We start from the raw sequence: 22,517 nt of genomic DNA, 5'->3' as shown, positions 1-22,517 counted from the left end.
GTCATTCCCGAAGGAGTTAAGGGTTGAGATTTGGGGGCTGAGGGCTGTCGTTGGGTTCAGCTTCCAGGGGCTGAGAGGCGGTAGGAGGCTGGGACAGGGGTCCAGGGAGGGACGGCGGGGCTGGGCCGGTTACCGAGGGCGAACTGAAGGGGCGGTGGAGGCGAGCTGGGGGCGCCGGGGCGGAAGTGCGTGTCCCGCGGCTCGGAGGAATACGGCGGGGGCGGGCCTCGGGGCGGGGGGAGGCGGGACCCCGGCGGCGGGGCAAATGCAGCCGAGTCCCAGCCGGAGCCCAGCCCGGCGGCCGCGCCTCCCTCGCGCTCACCGCCCGGAGCCCGGCGCCGCCACCGCCCCGCTGCCCCCGCCGGCCGCGCCGTGACGCGGGTATGAGCCTGGCCCGCCGCCCGCCGAGCAAGCGCCCCGGGCCCGGGCCGTGGCGCCCAGGTAACTTGGGGGTCGCGAGGCGGGGAGGGGGCACCTAGGCCACGCCCGAGCCCGCGAGACCCTCCTGGGCGACTCCAGCCCGAGAACTCTCCAAGCCTATGGGACCTACCAACCCTATCGGGGGAGGGGGCCTCGGGGACCCTCCCACAAAAGCCCCCCCCCCCCCCAGGCCCCTGAAACTCTCTCCGGGCTCCTCCTACACCAGCTCTCGCCTACAGGGGAGCCCTGGTCGGGGCCCTGACCTCACCTGTGCCCCACACCAACCGTCGGAGAAGCCCAGGCCCCTGTGGTCTCCATTCTGGGCCTGCCGCCCGACCGGGCATATCGCAGCCCCCAGCTTCCTCCCCACTTTCCTGCTCCCCATGGCCTGCTCTCTCTCAGCTCCCCCAAATTCCAAGAGACTTGTCTACCCCAGCTGCCCACTGCCCACCACACCTGCAAATGGTTCCTATCCTACAACTTAAACTCATGGTCAGCTCCCCTCCTCTCCTGGAACCTTCCTCCCCTGGCCATAGGGGACTGTCCACCTTCCCCTCCTGCCAGAGCCCCCAAGGCCCAGCTTCCAGTTAAATGCTTTCTGTCACTGCAAAGAAGCTTGAGCAGAGGCTGAGCACCTGGGTGATGTGGGCAGAGCAGGGCCTCTGTGCAGCCTGCCAGCCCCAAGCTGTGGGTGCCTGGCAGTTGCCAGGATACTTGGATGGAGCATTTGGGGTGTAGGGGTCTGCAAGTCAAGGGCAGTGAGGGGCCTAGCAGGATTCCTGGCCGTGGTGCGAGCCTGGTCTTGTTTAGTGCAGATTCTTTCCTTGCCCCTTTCGGAGAGATGTGGCTGGAGTGCAGGCCATTCCTGCCCCCCTTGCAGGATGGGTTTCAGGAGCTGTGACCCCTCCCACCCAGTTGCTTGCCTCTCTGTGCTTGGGTGCTGGCTACTTTTAGCTCTCCCTTCTCGGGCAGGGCAGCAGGGCTGGGCATGACCTCACCCTACAACCCTGACCAAGATGGGGAGGCCTGGCCACCATGTCAGCAGTACTCTCTCCCCTGAGGCAGCTTTGAACCCAGCTGGGGCCTGGCTGGTTGTTCAGGAACAACAGTTTGCTGACCATGACAGCCCTGGGAAGGCCCCAGGACCCGGACCCAGGGAGGTGGGAGCCCATCGCTACTTAACATGCGCGTGGAGGTTGAGCTGGGCCCTGCCAGGTGGCTAAGGGTGGTGGTGGGAGGATGGGTGAGGAGGACAAGTGGAGAGAATTATGCTTTCAGTCCCCAATTACTGAGCACTTACTCTGCACTAGACACGGTTCTGTGCACTGGGATGGAGCTATTAACTAGACAGACAAGGCACTGATGTTCTAGAGTGTTCTAGGAGACAGTGGCCAAGTAGCAAATGAAGAGCTGAAGGAACAAGACAGTCCTATAGTGATGTGTGTGATGAAGACAGTGAAGCTGGATAGAGGCTGACTGGCGGGGCTTCTTTGGCTCGGGTGGTCCGGGAAGGCCTCTCTGAGGAGGTGACCTCTGAGCTGAGACCTGAATGAAGCGTTGAATGAGCCTTGGGACCGTCAGAGGGAACAATGTTGTAGGCTTGGAACAGCAAGTGCAGTGGTCCTGCGTGGGAAGGATTTAGGCGTGTTGAGCAACAGATAGAAGGCCGTGCGTGCTGAGCCGGGCGGGTGTGGGGGAGATGGGCCCAGAGACAGCAGAGTGGCAGTTGCGTGGAGGCATAACATCATTTGCCTGACTTAAGGGCCCAGGAGACTGTGGTTGTTCAGATGTTCCCTCATCCCACTCTGTCGGGTTGGGTACTTGATCCGTCTTGCCACCCGCCTTAGATGAGACCCGCAGTGTCTGAGCTGGTGGTTTCTTCAGGGGATTTGCATGGGTGGAGGCAGAGGGTGGGATGGGAAGACGCCCTCGTGGCCCCTGATAACAATCACACTGGGGGAGAGAGGGCCTGAGTACAGGTGATGGGAAGTGCCCCTGGTGCCGGAGAGAATCCTGCCTCCTGCCGATAGGATCTTTGCCATGGGGCGAGACAGGGAGATGACAGTGAGGCGCGTCCAGGTAGGGCTGTCCCTGAAGCCCTGATAAGATCCTATCCCCCACGGGGTGGGGCGGCCCGGCCAGGCAGGCAGCCGCTCCTGCTCAGTCATTGGTTGCCAACAGCAGCAAGTAGCGTTTGTTCTGGAGCCAAAGCCTCCAGGCAGAATCCAGGTGCAGGGAAGGAGTGCTCAGAGGGGCTACCCTATGGGGCTGGGAGGCCCTGCCCCGCCACTCTGCTGGGCATCAGGGAGTCTCCTGCCCTTTCTGGGGAGAGCTGGGGGAAGGGGGCCTTTGAGTCCAGCTCTCTCTGTACAGGAACCCTTAGTGGCCGGGCTCAGGGTGGGTGCTGTCTCTGGTTGGGCAGCCATGTTGATGCCAGGCTGGGAGGAGGAATGGGGGGCCCCCGCTCTCCCCTGCAGTACTCAGGGGGCTGCTGAGCGCACTCTGGGTGTTCAGAGCTGAGCTCACAGGCCTGAGACATCAGGCCTTGAATTAGTGAGGCATTCTTTGCAGCTGTGGGCTCGAGAGAGGCAGAGCTGGCGGTGGCCCAGGAGTGATGGGGAAAGTGGCCCCAGGTGTGGCAAGGCAGGGACTGCCTCAGCCCCGTGCCTGGACTTCTGCCTTCCACCATGAGGCCCCAGTGGGCCCTCACAGGCTCAGCCCGGGGCCACCTGTCCAGCTTAATAATACAGTCCCTCAGGGGGATGAGTTAGTTCTGGGCACCCCCACACCGGATCCCGTTGCCTGTCCAATTTGGGGGTCCACCTGTTGACCTTCCCCCCTACCTCCCTTACCCCCCTTTGCCATACCGTTTTGGGTCCCAGGCTGGGTCTTGCTCTTGCAAACTTCATTAGGGTCTGAGTGTGGCCAGGAATCCCTGTGACTTAGGGCCAAAGAGGGAGCTGCCGAGCCTTTGCCCCCCGGGCTTCCTGCGGAAGATTGCTTGTTTGCTGGGTTATTTCTGTGGGGCTGGCTCTAGGGCTTACGGTGTGGGCCTGTGGACAGACAGGGCAGCCGTGCTCCTGAGAGCTTGGCATCACAGTCACTTGGGAAGGTAGCTGGTTGGCGGGGCCATGACAAGAGGCCTGAACTGGGCAGGTGGAAGGCTTGGTTATGATAGTGTCACAGCCCTTGAAATAAAAATAGCCTTTGTTTTGGGGGCGGAAGCTCTGGGTCCAAAGTGGGCAAACGGGTACCCCCATGAGGCATTTCCTCAAAGTGGGACTTATTTTCTGTCTCTCTCTTTTTTTACTGATGGGGAAACTGAGGCATGGAGCAGGCCGCTGGATTCACATTCCTGGCTGTGTCACACCCCAGGCTCCCTTGAATGAACCCAGAAGCCTTGTGGCCAATGGCCAGCCTTGGAGGGGAATTTAACGGAGGTGGTCCTTGCTGTGGGGGCGAGGCAGCCCCAGTGGGCAGGCAGTAGAGACAGAGCTGGGGAAATTTACCAGTCTCTGGCTGCCAGAGCTCAGGTGTGGTGGGGCTGTTTGGGGGTCAGTGTTGGGAAGGGGACCCTAGACCAGACTTTATAGGAGGAAAGCAAACCACTTGGATATCCCATCTGGGAGGGTCTTGGAACCCAGGGGGGGCGGGATAGAGGGACCGAATGGGCAGGGAGGCAGCTGAGGGTGTGCGGAAGAGGCTATCAGGGTGCAGGTAAGCTAGGGGAGCATCACCCTCTCTGCCCATCCCCTTGTTTGTGTGTGCCCACGGGGGGGTAGGCCCATCTGTTCCTTGTTAGGTACTCAACAGACCGTCTTCCAGGAGAGTAATTAATGCCAAGTTGCTGGCGGATCCAGCAGCAAGCCTGTCCCAGGGCTTTATCCTGGCGGCCCAGATGCCCTGCTGACCCCAGAAATGCTGTTCCATTCCCAGCCAGCAATCCTGGAGACACGGGGGGCCGAGTTGCCGCAAAAGCCCCTGCTTCTGAGCCTGAATGGTAGAGAGGGCTTGGGTGGTGGTAGGCAGCCAGAGATGGCCACAGGACGTTCCACCTTGCCTTCCCGCCCCGGGCCTGCCTCCGTCACCCACTCTGAAACTTCTCTTCCGTTGCTGGCTGTGCCCCAGACTTGCTGTGCGACATTAGCCATGTTGCTTATCCTTTCTGGGCAGCTTTCTTTTCCCCCTCCGTCTGTAGAATGGGTGTCGGACTGCGCCATTGCTGAGGACCCCCTCCCCTAGTCTTAGTCTTAGCTTTTATCTGCCTGATTCAGAGCGGCCCCTGCTGGCATCCCCATTTCCTGCTCCCTGTAGACTTCCCCTTGGTGCTCCTCACCGCTCTCTGGCTGTGTCCTCTAATCCGGGGCCAGGTGACTGCTGGCTCTGTCTGTAATTAACTCCTGCCCATGCTTGGGACATGGGGCACTCAGCGCCAGCACCCCCAGACCAGCGGGTTCCCCTAGGGCCAGGGAGAGGTGACTGTTTCCACAGTGGCCACCTCCAGTCGGCCCAGCACATTCCTCAGGCTTATCTGGGGGCCCGCCCCGCTGGACTCTGCCCTCCCACCCAGGAAGCAGCACCCAGAGGAGCTACTGAAGAGTTCCAGGGGCGGATGAGGGCCTGAGTGGGCTTGACTCTCAGCCTCCCTCCTGGGGCTGGAGAGAACCAGGTATAGACTGGCAGGGGGAGGGTGGGCAGAGGGATTTGGGGGTCTGCTGAGACTGACCAGGCAGACTGTCTTGAAGCTCGGGGAGTGTGGATTTCACTCACACCAGACTGTGGGCCACCTCCTGGGCACCCCACCTCCCCTCTCTCGGAAGGCTCTCCCCTGAGGTCCCTGTGCATGGGAGGGGGCCTGGCTCTGGGAAGGTCACCTTAAGTCTGCTCCAGAGTTGTAACAGGAGATGGGATGGGACAACGGCTCCTGGGCCACCTCCTTCTGTTCCCACCTCCACAGTGGGAGCCGGCGCCAGCCCTTCCAGGAAGGGGTTAACCGCCAGCCCCAGCCGTGAGGGAGGGGACTGGGCTGGACCATTTTCCTCGCTGCTGCCTCCACCTCGGTTTTCCTGAATGGTTCTGTCGTCCCAGGGTGGGGAGGGAAGGGAAGGAAGAAGGGCGGGCGGAGGGAGGGAGGGAGGAGTGTGGGAAGAGGAAGGAAAAAAGAGCGAGACAGCCAGGGGAAGAGAAAGATGTCACTGTCTAATCTCCCTGTCATTTTTATTTCCAGCAGGCGCCGGGCAGAGGAGCTGCTAGAACAATGCTGAGGCGGGCGAGGTGAGGAGCGGCCCTCGCGGCCCCCCCGACGACGGAGTGTCTCGAACAGGTGATAGGAGGATCCGGAAACCGAGGCCACCTGGGCATCCCTCCCCGCTCTCAGCCAGGCCCGGCACCCCAAAGGCAGTGGGGAAACCATGGCGACCAATTTCAACGACATCGTCAAGCAAGGCTACGTGAAGATGAAGAGCAGGAAGCTCGGGGTGAGCCACCCTCCGAGGGGCCTTGCCGAGGGACGGGCGTCCGTGGACCTGGTCTGGAGCCTGCCGCGTCCTGTGCGCGGGTGCCCGCCTGGGGCCGCATCGCGCAGTTGTGGTGTCGAGGCTTCTGGCCAGCCGGCTACCCGGCATGTGCCTGCTGCGGCCCCCGCCCCAGCAGGGCTGGCCGGCGTCCCAGCGGCCGGGCCAGCGGTGGCGGCCGACGACGGGCAGGCGGCTGCCCTGCCATTGTTGAAGTTGTGGCCAGGACAGCGGCTGGAAGTGCGGGGCTGTGTCTGAGCCTCTCACTCCCCCTTGCCTCCTCCTCGCCTCGCCTCTCTGTTTCTCTCCTCCCTCTCTTGGCCCCTTTTCTCTTAAGTCCCTTGGTCTCCCCCAGCTTCCATTGCTTTCTGTGTACGGGTCCTTATGTATTTATTTTGGCTATTGCTTTTACTGTTAAAGGAGTGTGTGAAAAGGAGAGTGGTTGGCTGTGGGGCAGGGCAGTGATGTGAGGGTGCAGAGGCTGGTATTTATGTGGTTTAGGAATGAGAACTTAGAGCAGGATGGCCTGTGGCTCTGGGACAGGCTGCTTTCCTCTAAGTTGTTGGCGGTGGCTCCTTGCGCACTGGGTGCTTGGCCCAGAGCTGGGGGCTTACTTACAGGGTCTGTGGGGATGAGGCCTCAGATACACCTCTGTGGGCATGCGCCCCCCTCACCCCCTCCTGGTGCGTACAGCCTCCCCTCAACCCCCAGAGAGCATGACCAGGGGCTCCTGGGACCAACTTAATGATCTCAGTGAGGTTGTCCAAGAGCTGCCTCTGTTCCCCTGCTGACCCTCTCCCACCTCCAGTGAGGGGTCCTTCCCCAGTAGGAGGGTATCCTTGGTGACCGAGGTGGCCCACGTCTTGTGTTTTCACAGGGTCTCCCTTCTCTATCTTCCTCCCCTCCCCCATTGCCCTGATGGGGGTGGGGTGAGATCAGACTTCTCAAGGCTTCCTGGCTCAGCCTGAGTGGGGTGGGGGAGGAACAGGGCTCTGATATGGTTTCCCTGCCTGGAAACCAGACCAAGCAGGGCTGGCCTTGGAGAGGGGTGGTTCTTGCCCCTCCCCCCCTTTTGTGGTCCTGCGCGCCCCTGTGGGCGTGTGTTCTGCCCAGAGTGTAGGAGCTGAGCTGTAGGCATGTCTGGAGTCTTTGCTAGATTTGGATTTGTATCCCAACCTGGGTTTCAGTCCAGGAGACCGTGCCTGGGTGGGCACCACCTCGCTCGGGTCCTGAGAGAGGGATGGAACCCACATGGAGCACAGAACTAGAGAAACTGAAAATGAGGTGGGGAGGCCAAGGGAGTAGGGGCCCAGCTTCTAGTATGGTTCCTCATTCCTATGGGCCTGGGTCTAGCGGGTCCCTGGGGCGGGGGGACCACCTGGGCCAAGGCCCTGCCCAGTGCAGAGCTTACGGGGAAACGAGAGCCCCCTTGAGGCAGCCACTTGCACTTAGTATCAGGCCTATTCCAGGAGGAGACCTGAAACCAAGTGGCCTACAGGTGGACACAGCCAGTGGGAGAGATTGGGAGCTGGGGCGTGGCCAGATCCAGTTTGGGTCTCCCTCTACCCAGGGCATTCAGCCTGTCCCTGCAGGTCTGATATGAGGGGCTTTCAGCCATTCTTGTGCCAGGGCAGCCATTCTGGTCTCAGCTCACAAAGGTGAGCCAGGAGGGGCTGAAAGAGCTGGGGAACAGACCCTCCTACCCGCCAGGGCCTTCCTCTGGCAGAGCTGTGGCAGAGTGTTTCTGAAGTGCTGATCAAAGACCATGAGAAGTGGGGAAGGAGGGCTCTTGAGCACAGTGGCTCCCTGGGGCTGTGCGTGCGTGCGTGCGTGTGTGTGTGTGTATCTATCTGTATCTGTAACCAGGCAACCAGGGTGCTCAGGCCCCTGGGCCTTCTGCCCCTACACTGCAAGCTTCATGGAGCCCAAGTTGGCAGGGCATATTGGGGTCGACAGCCTTCATTCATTCATCCAGCCATCCAGCCATCCATTCACGGTCTCTTCATATGGTCGTTCACTTGTTCAGCAGAGCTGTGTTAACAAGGTTACCAGGATGTGAGTGAAGATTCTGAGAATAAAGTACAGTCTCTGTCCTAAAGGAGCTCCCCAGCTAAGAGCTGAGCCCTGCTGTGGTTTAGGTGGATAGGCCAGGGGCTGAGCCAGGGCCCTGGGTACAGGAGCAGAGATACCTCCTAGAGTTCCAGATGGTCCCAGAAATGGCCTGGTTCTGAGTGGCTTCTTGGCCTGGGGCCCTGCCTACCCGGGACCTGGGGACTGAGTGGCAGGGCCGTAGGCATGGGGCTATGGGCCTCTTGCTTCCTCTGCTCTGGGCACCCCCCAGTCTCCCTACTGTTTGCCGGTGAGAGGGGGCACCTGTGATTTCTTGGAATGGGCTTTGCCGGGCTTTTGCAGTGCCCACTGACAGAGTAGGCTGAGAGAGAGCCTGGGGTGGAGGAGGGGGCCAGGGAAGGAAGAGTCTGCAGCCTGGGCCGATGGCGAGGCCACCACTGGGGGTGGGGGTGGGGGTGTCTGACAAGCCAGTTTGCCCTGGAGCAGGGTTGGCTCCCTGCACCCCGGCTCCTTGGCAGTCAGGATGAGCCCATGAAGCTCTAGAGAATCAAGGCAGTTTTAGGCACGGGGTCATTGGCAGTAGTCGGACAGGAGGGAACCTCGCCTGGGGAGGTACTATGCTGTGGGGTAACCCCAGGTTCTTGGCTCTGCCCCTCTGGGGAACCGCTGAGAGCCTCTGGTTCCCCAACTGGAACAGAGAACTAATCCTGACCTCCTATACTCCAGAATGTCAGAGGATGACAAGAGAGGGTGGCCAGAGATGAGAGGGGGTATTACCCCCGTCAAGAGCCCTCCCCTGCCCCTGAGAACAAGGGCTGTGGTGATGTGCAGGCTCAGAATGGTCAAGGGTCTGATCCCTGTCCCTAGGACACTCCCTCTGTTGTGGCTGGCACTTCCAGAGCCCTGGGCAGACTGTTAGGGGTGGCCTCCAAATATCCATTCTGGATCTAGCCAGCGCTTTAAAAATATCAGCACTACCATTTATCAACTGTTACTTATTGGTGCCTCAGTTTCCTGTCTGTAAAGTGGCAACGATCATCAAACCAACCTCAAGAGTGAGCCTGAGATTGACTGTGAAGAACACTAGGAAGTACAGAAGGGAAACAAATGTTGGCTATTTATATTAAGCTTCGAGCTGAGCAGTAAACAGTGATTCAGAGCACTCTTTGCGCAACCGTCTTGCAGAGCCAGGGACGAAATGCCTGCTTCCTCAATTTGGGGAGGGGGCTTCGCTGCTGGTCCCAGGTTTTCTCCTGGGCTGGGTCTCCAGGGAAGGCTGTGTAGCACTGCCCCCTGTGGCAGGCAGGGGTTAGTCAGGGCCATGTTGGGTGGGAGTGGCCCCAGGAGGCCTGATCCCACTGCCCTCTTGCCCCACAGATTTACCGGAGGTGCTGGCTGGTGTTCCGGAAATCCTCCAGCAAAGGGCCCCAGCGGCTGGAGAAGTACCCAGATGAGAAGTCAGTGTGCCTCCGAGGCTGCCCCAAGGTTAGGGGGCCTGGGTCCTAGCTACCCCAGTCTGTAAGCAGTGATGATTTGCCGAGCCCTGAGGTCCAAGAGCACCCTCCTGGGGGTGGCACCACTGGGGGGGGGGGGTGCAGAGGGAGGCATTCCAGCCTGGCTCAGTCTCTCCTGGGTGCTGTCCCAGGTAACTGAGATCAGCAACGTCAAATGTGTCACGCGGCTCCCCAAGGAGACCAAGAGGCAGGCGGTGGCCATCATATTCACCGACGACTCAGCACGTACCTTCACCTGCGACTCAGGTGAGGAGCGGGAGCTGCATGTTTCCAGCCAGACTCTCCTGGGCCAGTCATGGTCCAGTGGTGCAGTCGGGAGGAGGCAGAGCAGGACGAGCCCTGGCTGGGGGGTGATGTGTGGGGGTGAAAGTAGTGTGGGGGGGTGGGGCTTGGAGGGAGCAGGCCCCCAGGACAAGGGGAGACAGGCAGGTAGCATCCACTGGCCTCACTCTCTCTGCCTTGCATGGTGGGACACTCTGGGCCGAGGGCAGATGGATCGGCTGCTGGGGGACCCTGGGCTGGCACGAGGTACCATTTTCTCTAGAGCTGGAGGCGGAGGAGTGGTACAAGACACTGTCTGTGGAGTGTCTGGGGTCACGACTCAATGACATCAGTCTGGGAGAGCCGGACCTCCTGGCCCCAGGAGTGCAGTGTGAGCAGACAGGTGAGGCCTGCCGCTGCCGAGGGGGTGGGAGGAGGGAGGAGAGTCCTCCCCTGGGGAGGCTCCAGCCCCACTCCTCCTCTCCCGCTGCAGACCGCTTCAATGTCTTCCTGTTGCCCTGCCCCAACCTGGATGTGTATGGCGAGTGCAAGCTGCAGATCACCCACGAGAACATCTACCTCTGGGACATACACAACCCCCGCGTGAAGCTCGTCTCGTGGCCCCTCTGCTCGCTGCGTCGCTATGGCCGGGATGCCACACGCTTTACCTTCGAGGCTGGCCGGTAGGACCCTCCTGCCCCCCCACCCTGTCCCACCATGTCCCACCACGTCCCACCACGATCATGCTGTCGGCCGTCGTTCACTCTATCAGGCACTGTGCTGGGAGCTTATTTATCAGCATAGAAAACCAAAAGGGAACGTAAGATTTCCAGTTTATAGATGAAGAAATTGAGGCTCACGCCAGGAAGGTCAAGTGCGGCTGTTTCAAACTTCTGGGGCTCAAATCAAATGTTGGCCCTGGCACCTACAGCTCTGTGGCTGTGGACCACGTCTGTATTCTTCATCTGTCAAATAGAGGATAAAAAAAGTACTCCACCTCCTAGAATCATGGTGAGGATTGAGCTTGAACTCTGGAGCCAGCCTGCCTCGACTTAAATTCTGTGTAATCCCCTGTATAATCCTGGCTAAGCTACTTACCATCAGTAGGCCTCAGGTTCCTCATCTGCAAAATGGTTTGAGAAAATTCAGAACAGGAAACTAAAAGTGCGCAGACCAAAGGGATGGGAGAAAAACCTGAATGGGTTCATTCCTGTAAGGCGTTTAGATCACTGGTACACAGAAAATGCCCAGCACGTTTGGGCTGTGCGGCCAGCACCCCCGGAAGACAGAGGGGGTGGGGCGCAGAGGGCCTGGGGCGCGGCCAGTCTGCGGTGCCGGAAAGCCGGACCAAGCACGTGTGCGCGCGTGGTGCAGTCCCCTCTACCTCGCCCTCAGTGCCTCTCGTGTCCCTAGAATGTGTGATGCCGGGGAAGGGCTCTACACCTTCCAGACACAGGAAGGGGAACAGATCTACCAGCGGGTCCACAGTGCCACCTTGGCCATCGCTGAGCAACACAAGCGCGTCCTGCTGGAGATGGAGAAGAACGTGAGGGTGAGGCAGCGGGCACTGGTCCAGGCTACCGGGGAGGCTAAGAGCACGCCAGTTGTCTCCAGCTGGCGCGTATGCCAGAGGCCGGCAGGGTGCTGGGCTGGAGGCAGGCCGCCGCCCCTGGAGCTAACGGGAGGGCCCCCCCTTCTCTGCCCCATAGCTGCTGAACAAGGGCACGGAACATTACTCATACCCCTGCACGCCCACCACTATGCTGCCCCGCAGTGCCTACTGGCACCACATCACAGGTTCCCAGAATATTGCCGAGGCGTCCAGCTGTGCCGGTGAGTCCCAGCGGCGCCCCACACTCACCTGCCACAAGGTTCTGTGGAGGACCGGGCCTTCTGGGCGGGGGTCCTTTGACCTGCGTCCAAGTCCTGAGCCCGCCTCCGTGTCCACAGGTGAGGGGTACGGGGCAGCCCAGGCCAGCTCAGAAACAGACCTCCTCAACCGATTCATCCTGCTAAAGCCAAAGCCCGGCCAGGGGGACGGCAGCGAGGCCAAGACCCCAGCCCAGTGACGGCAGGGCCGGCGCGCGCCGAGGACCGCCGGGGCTGCCTCTTGCTGGGCCGACTGCAGCGTGTTGTGGACGCCCTCGAGGGGCTGCTGGCCAAGAGCCTGGAGAAGCGGAGCAAGCTATCCCTTCCTTGCCCCCAGGGTGAGGCTGGACCAAGGCAAAGGGCTGGCCACACCGCCAGAGCATGTGCGGGGCTGGAGCTACTGTGGGACTATATACTGTTAATGATTTTAATATATATGGCTTATGACATATTCTATACTCCTGAGATTTCCCCCATCCCTCCCCGATACCACATACAGTTTTTAATTCCATGACCGGGTCACAGTCAAGGCTGTTTTTGAACGTGAGGGCAGCTGTTCCCTGTCCTCCGTGGCACAGCCCTCCTGCTGCCAGGACTTGCTTGAGTGGCCAGGGCCAGAGGAGGGAGACAGAGCTCCAGGCTGGCGCTGGGACCGCTGGCTTTCCCCAAGCAGCCCAGGGGCTGAGACAGCAGGTGGCTTCTCAGTTCCTCTGGGCCTAGAGGGGCACAGGAAGGAGTTGAGCTTCCACTGTGCCTCTTGGCAGCCTTGCACTTGGGAGTTTTAAGCAGAGGTGACATCTGGTTGACACCTCAGGTGAAAATCTGGTTTTAAAATGTAATTTTTGCCCAGGCTCCTTCCTGCTTAGTAGGCTGAGAAGATCCCCCAGGGGTGGGGGTGCAGGTCTGAGCTCTTCCCCGCCCCGGGGCCAGGCTGCAGGGAGCACCCCTCCCGCACCCTCACTGACCTGGGGGTAGGTGATGTCCCAGCAGAGGGAGCCCCTCTGCCCTGTTTGGCCACCCTATGGCCGGCCAAAAGCACTCGGAAACCGAGCCCTTCCCATCTCCTCTTCCCCACATGGTGCTGAGGCTCCCTGCTGAAATGCAATTAAAGCAATTGATTTTCTAGTGCTGGTATTTATTGACTACCTTGCAGAAGGGCTATCTTTCTATTCCCATCAAACCCTCGGTTGCGTGTGTGGGTTTTTGGTTTTTTTTTTTTTTTTTTTTTTTTAAATACTTTAGGGTTCTGATTTGTGGAACAGACCCTGTTGTAAATAACCACTATTCAAGCTGTGGCAGAATGATACAGCAAGAGGCCCCTCCAGGAGCGCCTGGAGCCAGAGAGGGGCCGCAGCCAGCTCGGCACCAAAGGCCTTGAGAGGGAGGTAGGGCCGGCTGGCTCAAGTTAGTGGCACGATGACGCATGAAGGAGATTATGTTGTGCTCTTTATTGCCAAGAATAAAAACTTTTAAAAAGACAACTCCTGAATCAATAAATATCCCTTCCTTTCTGTACTGAATCTCTGGTTTTCTCCAGGCTTCTCCTGCCAGGCTGCCTAATTAACTACTTTGGGCATGATTCTACCCTACAGGGGTAAGGGGTCAAGGCCAGACCTTCCCTTAAGGCCCTTGCCCCCCAGCACCCAAACTTAAATAATCAGGCTACTGGCAGTGAAGTTCCTAACCAATGGGTAGAGAATGAAATACAGGGTTTACCTGGGGCAGGGAGGCAGCCAGGCTCTAACACTCTTCTTTAAGGGTTCTCAAATTAGGGACACTTGGAGATTTGAGCGAAGTGCCAGCAGCCTGGCTCTGGGCAGGGACTGGAAGGGGTTGTAGGCAATTTGAATGAGGGTTCTAACACTCAATCCTAACACCGGAAGTCCAAGGTACAACTGTGAAACCTCCAACTGTTGGACAGAAAGGGTTTGAAGACCTGAAATGACCAACAGACTCCCCCAAAGGCACATAAGAAAACGCGTTGGAAGGGATGTCCTGGGGAATGCCACTGGCAATGAGTGGGCAGAGCCAGGGACGTGAGATGTCTAGTAAAAAACTGTCCTGCCTCAAATGCCAGTGGCATGCCTGGCAATCTGAGCAAAGCTGGGATAGGCCGCCTCTTCCATACGGCTCCCTTTCTAGTGGGTACTGACGGTTTGCCAAGAAGCCCGAGCCAACAGCTGTCCATATCCCAGTAGCTAGAAGAGGCTCTGGAGAGACAAATCCAGCTGCTGGCCCAGATCCGCCCCCCCCCCCCCCCCCCGCCCTTTTTCGTTCAAACAGGTGAGCTGTGCTAGTTTATGGTTAGGACATCACTCTGGATCTCGTGGCTTAACTGGGTCTGTAAATCACTCAGCTTCTTCTTCAATCCAGACAGGGCTGACAGGACAATGGTCTCAGGGCGCAGAGAGCCACAGGACTCGACGTTGTAGTAAAACCTAAGAGGAAGAGTCTGGTGAGAGCCCTCCGCGAGACAGGCTGGCTCAGCCGAGCGTCGGCCTCGGATCATGCGCTCTCTCCTGGGTGGCTTCAACCTCTTACTAACGGGGGTCCTGCTGCACATTACGGGACTCCAAGGAGGCCACAGCTAGCTCAAAAAGCTACTGGGGAAACCTTAAAACACTTCGGAGTGGATGTGTTCCACATGGAGACAGTGGAAAGTCAAGTTAGCAGTGGCTCACGTTCACTGTCAGAAGACTGGTCACTTCTGGCTCTGGGCAGACCTCTTCTTTGGGGATTGCTCAACAGAGGAGGAGCAGAGTGAACAACCGCAGGGCCCCTCATCCCACAGTGACCAAGGGAGACGAGCACCTGCCCTGGGACCTGCACCCGCCATGGATTCTGCAGCTACCCTTCCTTCCTCAGCTCACGGGCACTGGGACGTGAGGGAAGGGTCTCCCGACTCAGACCTTGCACCAAAACCATACATTCTTACACACTTCACGTGCCGGCCTGGATCTTACCTCTCTGGCTTGCCGTTGGGGTCGTAGGGAGCCTGTGACTCATCTTCGTCCAGCTCTGAGTACTCGCTCTTTGGCCTGAGGTCAAATACAGGTCAGCACAGGGCTGCTACAGCTGCTTTTAGGGCACTATGTCCACAGTGAGCCTGCCCCGACCCCAGTGACTGGGAGCCATTTCCACACCAACCCACCCTGAATGCCTTTACTCCCAATGAGAACATACCATTCCTCAGGCTTGGGGTACACTGTGTGCCTCAGGGCATTGTCAGGATCATATTCAAAAGCCACCCCTGCGGTAGGGTTCCACTTGGCATGCTCCTTGCCAAAGCCCTTTTTGGCATAGGCTCGAAGTCTCAGCTCCTGGCCCTTCCTCAGCTTGACGATGAGGATGTCTGTGGGGAGAGGTGTGAGTCAGTCAAGGGCCGATAGACACCGTCCCCTGAATTTTGACCCGGAATACCACCAGAAGACCACACAATCAGGAAAAACAGCCCAAAGGTCAGCTGACAGAGACCAGGGAGCACGAGAAGCTGTGTCTGGTCTTGCCTCTGTGCTGGCCTGCAGAACGACGAGCCGGGCAGAGATCCGCATACTCCCCCCAGCCCCTTACCGTCCTGCTCCACGTAGTCATTGGGGTCATTGTCTCGGTTCCGGGAGGTCACCTGGAGGGAGCCCAAACAGAGGCATTTGTTAGCTGCTCGTCTCCCCAGTCACCTCTTCTGGCAACCGTGTTCCCGCACCTGCCGACCAGGGACAGGATGCCTGGGAATGAGGGGTACTAGGACTAAATCTGTGCTGGAGCTGGACTCCGGCCTCTGCCTCACGGCCTGATGACAGCCTTTTCAGTCAAAACAGTACCCTCTCAAAGGGTCCTCGGGTGACAGAGGGTGGGCACACAGCACAACAATGCTCCTGTCCACCCTGGCTACTGTCCAGAATTATTAGTACTTTTAGGCACCAGGCTCAGTTGAAGGCAGAGGGTAACACAGGGAAATCAGCATCTTGTAAGAAACCACCGAGTCTGGCTCACTTCGAGCCAGGAGGAGAACAAAGGTCCTGGGTAGGACACCGTGAGACACTGACTGGAATGACCCGGGGGCTGTTGGAGATGAGGTCTCGAGACGTGACGTGACGAGTCTGATCTTCGTTGCACCGCACGTCAAGAGTGAACTCCACTGAGCACTCGGGGCAGAACTCTTCGCACGTGCAGTCCTGAGGCGGGAAGACAAGCGGGAATGAGCCTATGGAGAGGTGGTGAGCCCTGAGCTCCCTGCTTCTAACACCCAGTTCCTTAGATTTCTTAATGTAAAAGGGCTGCTCTCAGGCTCCAGGCTCTTGTGGGCCATGCCAATCTGGTACACCATTCTCCCGGGCCGCCCAAGTGCAGGCCCTTCCCAGTTTAGAGACCACCCGTACCTGTTGATGCCTGGGTTTACTTTCCACCTCCAGCAGCTGCCAGGCCACCACCGGGAGACACATTGCTAAACTCTCACCCTGGCCCTCGGAGCGCCCTTCTTCAGGGATACAAGGCGTTAAGCAAGAGAATGATGCTTTCACGCTTTAGAGTGCAGCTTCCCATGAACTATGTGGACTAGCTCGGGAATGCAATCATCATTTAAAATAAAATGATCCAGGCAACAACAGTAAAGTTCTTTCAAGTTCTAGACTACTTTTTCTTTTAAAAACAAAGCAAAAAAAACCTATCCATAACGGAAAATTTCATGCATTCACAAGAGCAGAGCAAAGCAGAAGAGACTACCACCGTGTAACCATCACTCAGCTTCAATAACTAGCAACAGTCCTTTAAGCAACGACTCTTGAAACAATCCATCCCTACGTTAGGGACCATCTGCTGCAGTTTAACTTGAGGTGACTTACTGGAATGTAACCAAGCAAACTGTTTGCCCCCTCAGGCCAATGAGGAACATCTAACCTGCTTCTGAGGTTTTTCAGACAAGGAGGAAGAGCTAGAGGCTACACCTGGACAGTGTGCAGTCACACACAGGTGAGGCGGGCAGGCAAACGAGACCCTAATTAGAAATATGAAATGCCTGGGGTGCCTGGGTGGCTGTCAGTTAAGCATCCGATTCTTGATCTCAGTGCAGGTCATGACCTCAGTTCACAAGATCGAGCCCCGTGTCCGGCTCTGTGCTCACAGGGCAGAGCCTCCTTGAGATTCTCGCTCCCTTTCTCTCTGCCTTCCACTACCCCCCTTCAAAAATGAATGAATAATTAAGTGAATATATAGTGAATATATATATATATATATATGTATGAAAGAAATGGAAGGGGAGCACCCGGCTGGCCCGGTCAGTAGAGCATGTGACTCTTGTTCTCGGAGTTGTAAGTTCGAGCCCCGCATTAGGAGATAACAAAAAACAAAAACAAAAACCTACTAAAAAAACACTAAATTAAAGAAACTGGCATGAAAGAAATGAAAAGGTACACAACCTCAAAAAAATATATATCATAAAGGAGAGGGATCTGAGATTAAGAGCCTAAAGAAGTATAACAACCAAATGCATGCATGGATCTTTGCTGGATGACAAAAAGCAAGAAAGGACATATGAGGGACAACTAGGAAAATCTGAATATTTGAAATACGACAAAATAATGCTAATAGTCTTAAGCATGATGGCATAGTTATGTAGGAAGATATCCTTATTTTTAGGACAAGCATGCTGAAGTAGTTAGGGGAAAAGTGTTATGGTATCTGCAACTTTCAAATGGTTCAACAAAAATAACATGGATAGGAAAAACAAAGCAGAAACTAAGTTTAGTTTGGTAACTAAAGCTGAAAGTAAGTGGCTGTTTATTATTTGATTCTTCTAACTTTTCTGTAGATTTTCAGGAAAAAAAAAAAAAAAACAGAAAAAAGGGGAGGAGACCATAACATCTTTGTTCAGCAAATACTAGAAAAACACTTAATGGATGGAATTGCTAGGTCATGGGGCATGCATATCTTTACCCACGACATTGCCAAACTGCTCTTCAACTGGTTGTACAACTGTCCCCACCAATATCTGTGATGTTTCATTTCTTACAAACAAAAATCTGGAAACTATGACAAGCTGTTTGGTGGGAGCAAGAGTACTGGTCAGATTATCTCCACACTTTCCTGTGTACTTCAATCTCTCTTTAAAAAACACAGATTTAGGGGTGCCTGGGTGGCTCAGTTGGTTAAGCATCCAACTTTGGCTCAGGTCATGATCTCACAGTTTGTAAGTTTGAGCCCCACGTCGGGCTCTGTGCTGACAGCTCAGAGCCTGGAGCCTGCTTTGGATTCTGTGTCTCCCTCTCTTTCTGCCCCTCCCCCGCTCACACTCTTATCTCTCTCCCTCTCCTCTCAAAAATAAATATACATTTTTTAAAAATTCAAAAAAAATGGATTTATAACACATATCAAATTAGCCACACAAAAATGGCATGACCTTGGGAATATTAGAGGATGGGCTGATTAAGGATCAGCCCCCAAAGCCACCAAGGGGGAAGAGTCTCAAGCTGTTATTTAATGGAGCCCTGGGGAAAGGATGCAGGGAACCTAGTCCTGTCCCACTCCTCCCAAGTCCAAGGCCTGTTAACATATCACAGGAAGGAAACACGGCCCTAGAGGAAGGGCCATGTTTAACGAGGACCACCTACAAGGAGAGGCACATATCTGGCAGACAACAGCCCTCAGGTGCTGCTGTGGGGGACAGTCCCACTCTCTTTCCTTGATCTCACCCCTACCTCTCCCTAACTCCCTAACCTTCTGTTGACTCCCTTCAGCCTCCTAGGCTCCCGTTACTGGGAAAAGACACTCTGGAGAGCAGAGTCTGAACAGATCAGACTCTGAAAAGGCAGAGCCCCCACTGCTTGGTATAAATGGGTATTCTGGTGTATACCCCATCTTGTGTGGCTGGCAGGAGAAACTCCCTGATGCCCCTGGAGCTTGATCATCTGAAGCCTGGCAGGACCAAGGACCAGTGCCTGCTTGGGCTCTAAGGCAACATTTCCATGCTGTCTTTCTAAAAGCTAGAAGGAAAACGTCAGGAAAATCCCCGAGAACTGAGCCCCCTAGCTCCACGCACATCCCACCCAATCACACAGCATACCCGGGAGTATTGCAGCTTGTCCACAATGTCGTCACTTGTGAGGGGGATTAGTCCTGGAAGAAACAGAAAGACATTTTAAAGCAGTCCAAATGGTCAAGTCAAAAGGAGAACCTAGACGCCCCCTTGGGAGTGAGGAGGCTCCCTCCTCTGACACCAGGCACAGCCCCCTCCCTTCCACCTTTCACAACCCGGCACTCACCGAGCCTGTGAGCGATGAACTCATCATGAAGGACTGAAGAGTTGGCATCAATTTGAACCCAGTCAATGGCTAAAAAAAAAAAACAAAAAAAAACAAGAAAGCAGACATGCAGTTCGGCCACCAAATTAAAGACCTCGAGCAGTGGTTCTCAAGATTTAGGAAGCACCTGATGCTTACTAAATTGCAGGGGCCTGGGCCAGACTGCCAGAAACTGATTCCACAGCTCCAGTGGGGGCTAGGAATCTGTATTTTAACAAGAACCACATGCAACACAGCCTCCATCCCTACTCAGGCAGATTTAATGCAGGGGGTTCCCTGTCCTACACAAAAAATACCGACTTAGGGAACAGCATGGCAGTGGGAACACGTCTCTTTAAGCTGAATATTTCTGTGAGAAGCATTTACATCTGCTATCCATGTCAACACCAAATCCATAAACACAAACTACTTGGGCACTTAAAAGTTAGGGAAAATTGGGGCACCTGGGTGGCTCAGTCAGTTGAGCGTGTCTGACTCGGCTCAGGTTATGATCTCACGGTTCGTGAGCTTAAGCCCCGTGTTGGGTGCTGTGCTGACAGCTCACAGCCTGGAACCTGCTTCAGATTCTGGGCCTCCCTCTCTCTCTCTACCCCTCCCCGGCTTGCATTCTCACTCTCTCTCTCTTAAAAAAAAAAAAAAAAAAAAAAAGGCCAATCTCACAGAAGTAACACAGGCTTATGGTCCGTATCTCATTTTATGATACAATGACCAAACTACTCAATATTAACTCTTTATTATCAATCAACTAACACGTAAAGAATTCCTTTAATGTGCACAGCATACTAAGTATCAAACCCAATTCCTACCAGCAATGAGCTAGTAGAAAGGTAAGGACTGTATTCCCACACACACTTGACTTAAACACATTAACACCTGTATGCAAACAAATTCATAAATGGCATTGGAGCCCAACTACCAAAAAGGGTGTGGACACTAGGAATGGAAGTCAGAAGAGGACCAGTTAGGACCCAACCCGCTTTGTCCTATACTTTCTATTGTTTCCCCAAGCCAAGTAAGGACCATAAGCCAGGCTTTTCTGACTCCGCCTCCTTACTCCCAATAACCCCCTACTCCCACGTGCCCTTACCCTCTCCTGCGCAGGTGTAAATCCTCCGAGCCTCCTACAAACCAAGCCTTGCCTGCTCTCTGTGATACAGATACCAACACTTCCTCCCTGCAAGCTTTCCCCTCACAAAACTCTGTCCAGACTAAAGACACTTGTCCTATTTTGTACCGTGTTATATTTGTGTACGTCTTGTCTCTACCTCAAGCTTCGGAGAATCCTGGAGCTGGGGTCTTCAGATGTCTTAACTTTTGTATTCCCCCTGTGGCCTGGAATGTAGCAGGTGATCAGAATCATCCGCAGAACTGAATGTGTGGGGCAAGTGGCATTCAGCCTCTAATGTCAGGGCCGCCTCACAAAGTACAACTCCCTCATTTTACTCATGATGAAACTGAGGCCCAGAGACATGGAGCGTTCAGGCAGGAGGAGGAGGATCAGCACGCCAAGCTCTGAGTTGAAGAAGTGCCTGGGGATTGCAGTGGTGGAAACTCCATGCTCTCCTTCACCAATCCCTTGGCCTGCTTATTTCCTTAGGAGTCTGCACACTTGTTGTAGCAGCCGAGTTACATTCCTTTCTCCAACCCAAACTTTGAGTTGACACTCCGAAAATACCTGTAGTATATTTATAAGGGTGAAAAATACCTGGAGCGACGTGGCTGGAACCAGAGCCGATCCTCCTCCCTCTAAGCGCCAACAGCACTGTGGCTCTACTTCTCAACTACTGACCCAAGGCTACCCCGCAGCAGCGTCAGCTGCGGATTCGCCTTTCCCGGGCAACCCCACTGTGTGCTCCACCAGGGCAAGAACCCTGCACCGTGCAGCCTTGCAGTCCCAGTTCCTAGCACCCTGCCTGGCACTTAGGTGTTCCCTAAGTGCGGCTGAAGGACCGGATTCATAAGAAGACATCTACCGGTACTCAACACGAGGCATTTAAGAGAGATTCCGTTACTCAATCCCTGCCATCGCTCTGCAAGCACTGTTAACGTCCGAATGCCACAGAGAAAAACACGGCACGCAGCTGAACGCTTGCCCAAGTTTCACAGGGGCAGCAAGTGAAAACGGTGTTCAAACCCGAACACGCAGACTCCCGAACCCATGCTCTTCGCCAACCCGTAGGTTAAGAGTGGACCCAAGTGGCCCTGGGCCGAGGGTACAGGGTCTGATCAAATCTCCAGTACTGCTGTCCTTTCAGAGCCCCCACTACCGGCCCCACCAGGCTCTGGGTGTGGGCGGGCAGGGGCCCCGAGGTGTGTGGGGGCGTGTGTGGGCAACGAGAGGTGGGGTTCGCTTACCTATTATGGGCACCTCGGCGATGAAGACCCTCCGAATGGAGTTGGCCACCCTGAGGGATGAAAACCAATCGGCGTGAGAGCGCCGCAGCATCGACGCCGGCGCCCCGCGCCCACGGTTCCCAAAGCAAAAACCCCGCCACCCGAACGCAGCTCTAGGACACGACCCCCACCCGGCCCGCGCTCGAGCCCCCCGCGCTCCACAGCCGCCGGCCTCTTCCCTCAGCGGCCTTACGCCAGGTCCGTGTTCTCGATGATGAACTTGACATTCTCGTCGGTGAGCTCCGTGATCCGGACGGTGGGCTGGTTGGCATACGGCATCTTGCCCAACCACCCGCCGGACCCTAGGACTTAGCGCCCGTGCGCCGCCGCCGCCGCCGCCGCCGGAAGTGGGTCAGCGCGGCCCGCGCCGCTTCGGCACAGACACGCTCACAGCGCCGCCTGCTGCTCGGAGGCCGCCGCCGCTCCGAGCCTGGCGTTTCACACCCGCACCTGCTTTAAGGGCACCAGGTGCAACCACCTTGAGGGGCGGATTTGACAAAACGTGCTCACGCCCTCGATTCCACAACAACACTTCCAGGAATTCATACTGCCTGCAGTTGTCAGCAAAGATACACATACAGGGGCGTTCACTACAGCACTGCTTGTAATGGCAGAAGATAACAAAACTAATTGTCCATTGACGGTTAAATACACGAGCATAGGAGTACTATGATGTCTTTAAGAGAATGAAGTAAATCTGCCCATTTACGGAAAAACAGAAGCATACTTTAGCAAAGTATAGTAGAATGGTAAATATATACCCGTACCCTTTCCCTCCACCCCCAAGTCTGGATCGTGCTCTTTGGAAAATGCAGTAAGATACAACGCCCATTCGATGCATCATCTGCAGCCTGTGTAGTCATGGCGGATGGGTAGGGGCCCTTCATCTCTGCACCCGCATCTCTGCATGCCTGGCAGCGTGCCCCTCACAGGGTGGATGCCCAATAAAGATTACCAAAGTCCTCTCAACAGCCTGGAGAAAGGTTTGAATGGGCCTCAAAAGATGACAGCTGCTCATACAGAGAAGAGGCTCTAAAGTAGAACTTAGCAAGAGCTACATTTAGGGGGCAGAATTAGAGAGGAGATAAAGAGTTTGATTTAGCTAGACACGACACCTCTTCCTGAGGCAGAGGGAAAGGGCATGGAGGGGGCCTTTGCTTCATAGCCTGTGTCATCTCAGTAAA

At 56.1% G+C, this 22,517-nt stretch overlaps 2 protein-coding genes across 2 annotated transcripts; one reads left to right on the top strand and one right to left on the bottom strand.

The window, feature by feature from the left end:
• The first annotated feature begins 393 nt into the window (after positions 1-393).
• DOK4 (docking protein 4) lies at positions 394-13,144 on the top strand. The gene is made up of 9 exons (XM_047078468.1): positions 394-441; positions 5,648-5,897; positions 9,381-9,488; positions 9,649-9,763; positions 10,062-10,181; positions 10,272-10,461; positions 11,192-11,330; positions 11,488-11,611; positions 11,729-13,144. The coding sequence occupies exons 2-9, from the start codon at positions 5,832-5,834 to the stop codon at positions 11,845-11,847; spliced, it is 981 nt and encodes a 326-aa protein (XP_046934424.1). The 5' UTR covers positions 394-441; positions 5,648-5,831; the 3' UTR covers positions 11,848-13,144.
• POLR2C (RNA polymerase II subunit C) lies at positions 13,077-21,663 on the bottom strand. The gene is made up of 9 exons (XM_047078469.1): positions 21,527-21,663; positions 21,295-21,344; positions 18,901-18,969; positions 18,702-18,754; positions 15,691-15,819; positions 15,218-15,269; positions 14,831-14,999; positions 14,611-14,685; positions 13,077-14,085 (listed from the first exon to the last, which is right to left on the bottom strand). The coding sequence occupies exons 1-9, from the start codon at positions 21,610-21,612 to the stop codon at positions 13,941-13,943; spliced, it is 828 nt and encodes a 275-aa protein (XP_046934425.1). The 5' UTR covers positions 21,613-21,663; the 3' UTR covers positions 13,077-13,940.
• Between the last annotated feature and the right edge of the window lie 854 nt (positions 21,664-22,517).

The sequence above is a fragment of the Lynx rufus genome, unplaced genomic scaffold, assembly GCF_022079265.1.
Source record: "Lynx rufus isolate CCGP_SWC_20201006 ecotype Redwood Valley unplaced genomic scaffold, mLynRuf1.p SCAF_16, whole genome shotgun sequence".
Lineage (NCBI taxonomy): Eukaryota > Metazoa > Chordata > Mammalia > Carnivora > Felidae > Lynx > Lynx rufus.
Note: the sequence above shows the minus strand (reverse complement) of the source record. Positions and strands in the feature narration are given on the sequence as shown.

Bases quoted from the DNA above. Each gene is read 5' to 3' on its own strand.
- DOK4 (XM_047078468.1), top strand. From the start codon at position 5,832: ATGGCGACCAATTTCAACGACATCGTCAAGCAAGGCTACGTGAAGATG. The intron at 5,898-9,380 runs GTGAGCCACCCT...CTTGCCCCACAG, and splicing joins TGAAGAGCAGGAAGCTCGGG to ATTTACCGGAGGTGCTGGCT. The intron at 10,182-10,271 runs GTGAGGCCTGCC...CTCCCGCTGCAG, and splicing joins AGTGCAGTGTGAGCAGACAG to ACCGCTTCAATGTCTTCCTG.
- POLR2C (XM_047078469.1), bottom strand. From the start codon at position 21,612: ATGCCGTATGCCAACCAGCCCACCGTCCGGATCACGGAGCTCACCGAC. The intron at 18,970-21,294 runs GTAAGCGAACCC...TTTTTTTTTTAG, and splicing joins CGCCGAGGTGCCCATAATAG to CCATTGACTGGGTTCAAATT. The intron at 14,686-14,830 runs GTATGTTCTCAT...ATTTGACCTCAG, and splicing joins TACCCCAAGCCTGAGGAATG to GCCAAAGAGCGAGTACTCAG.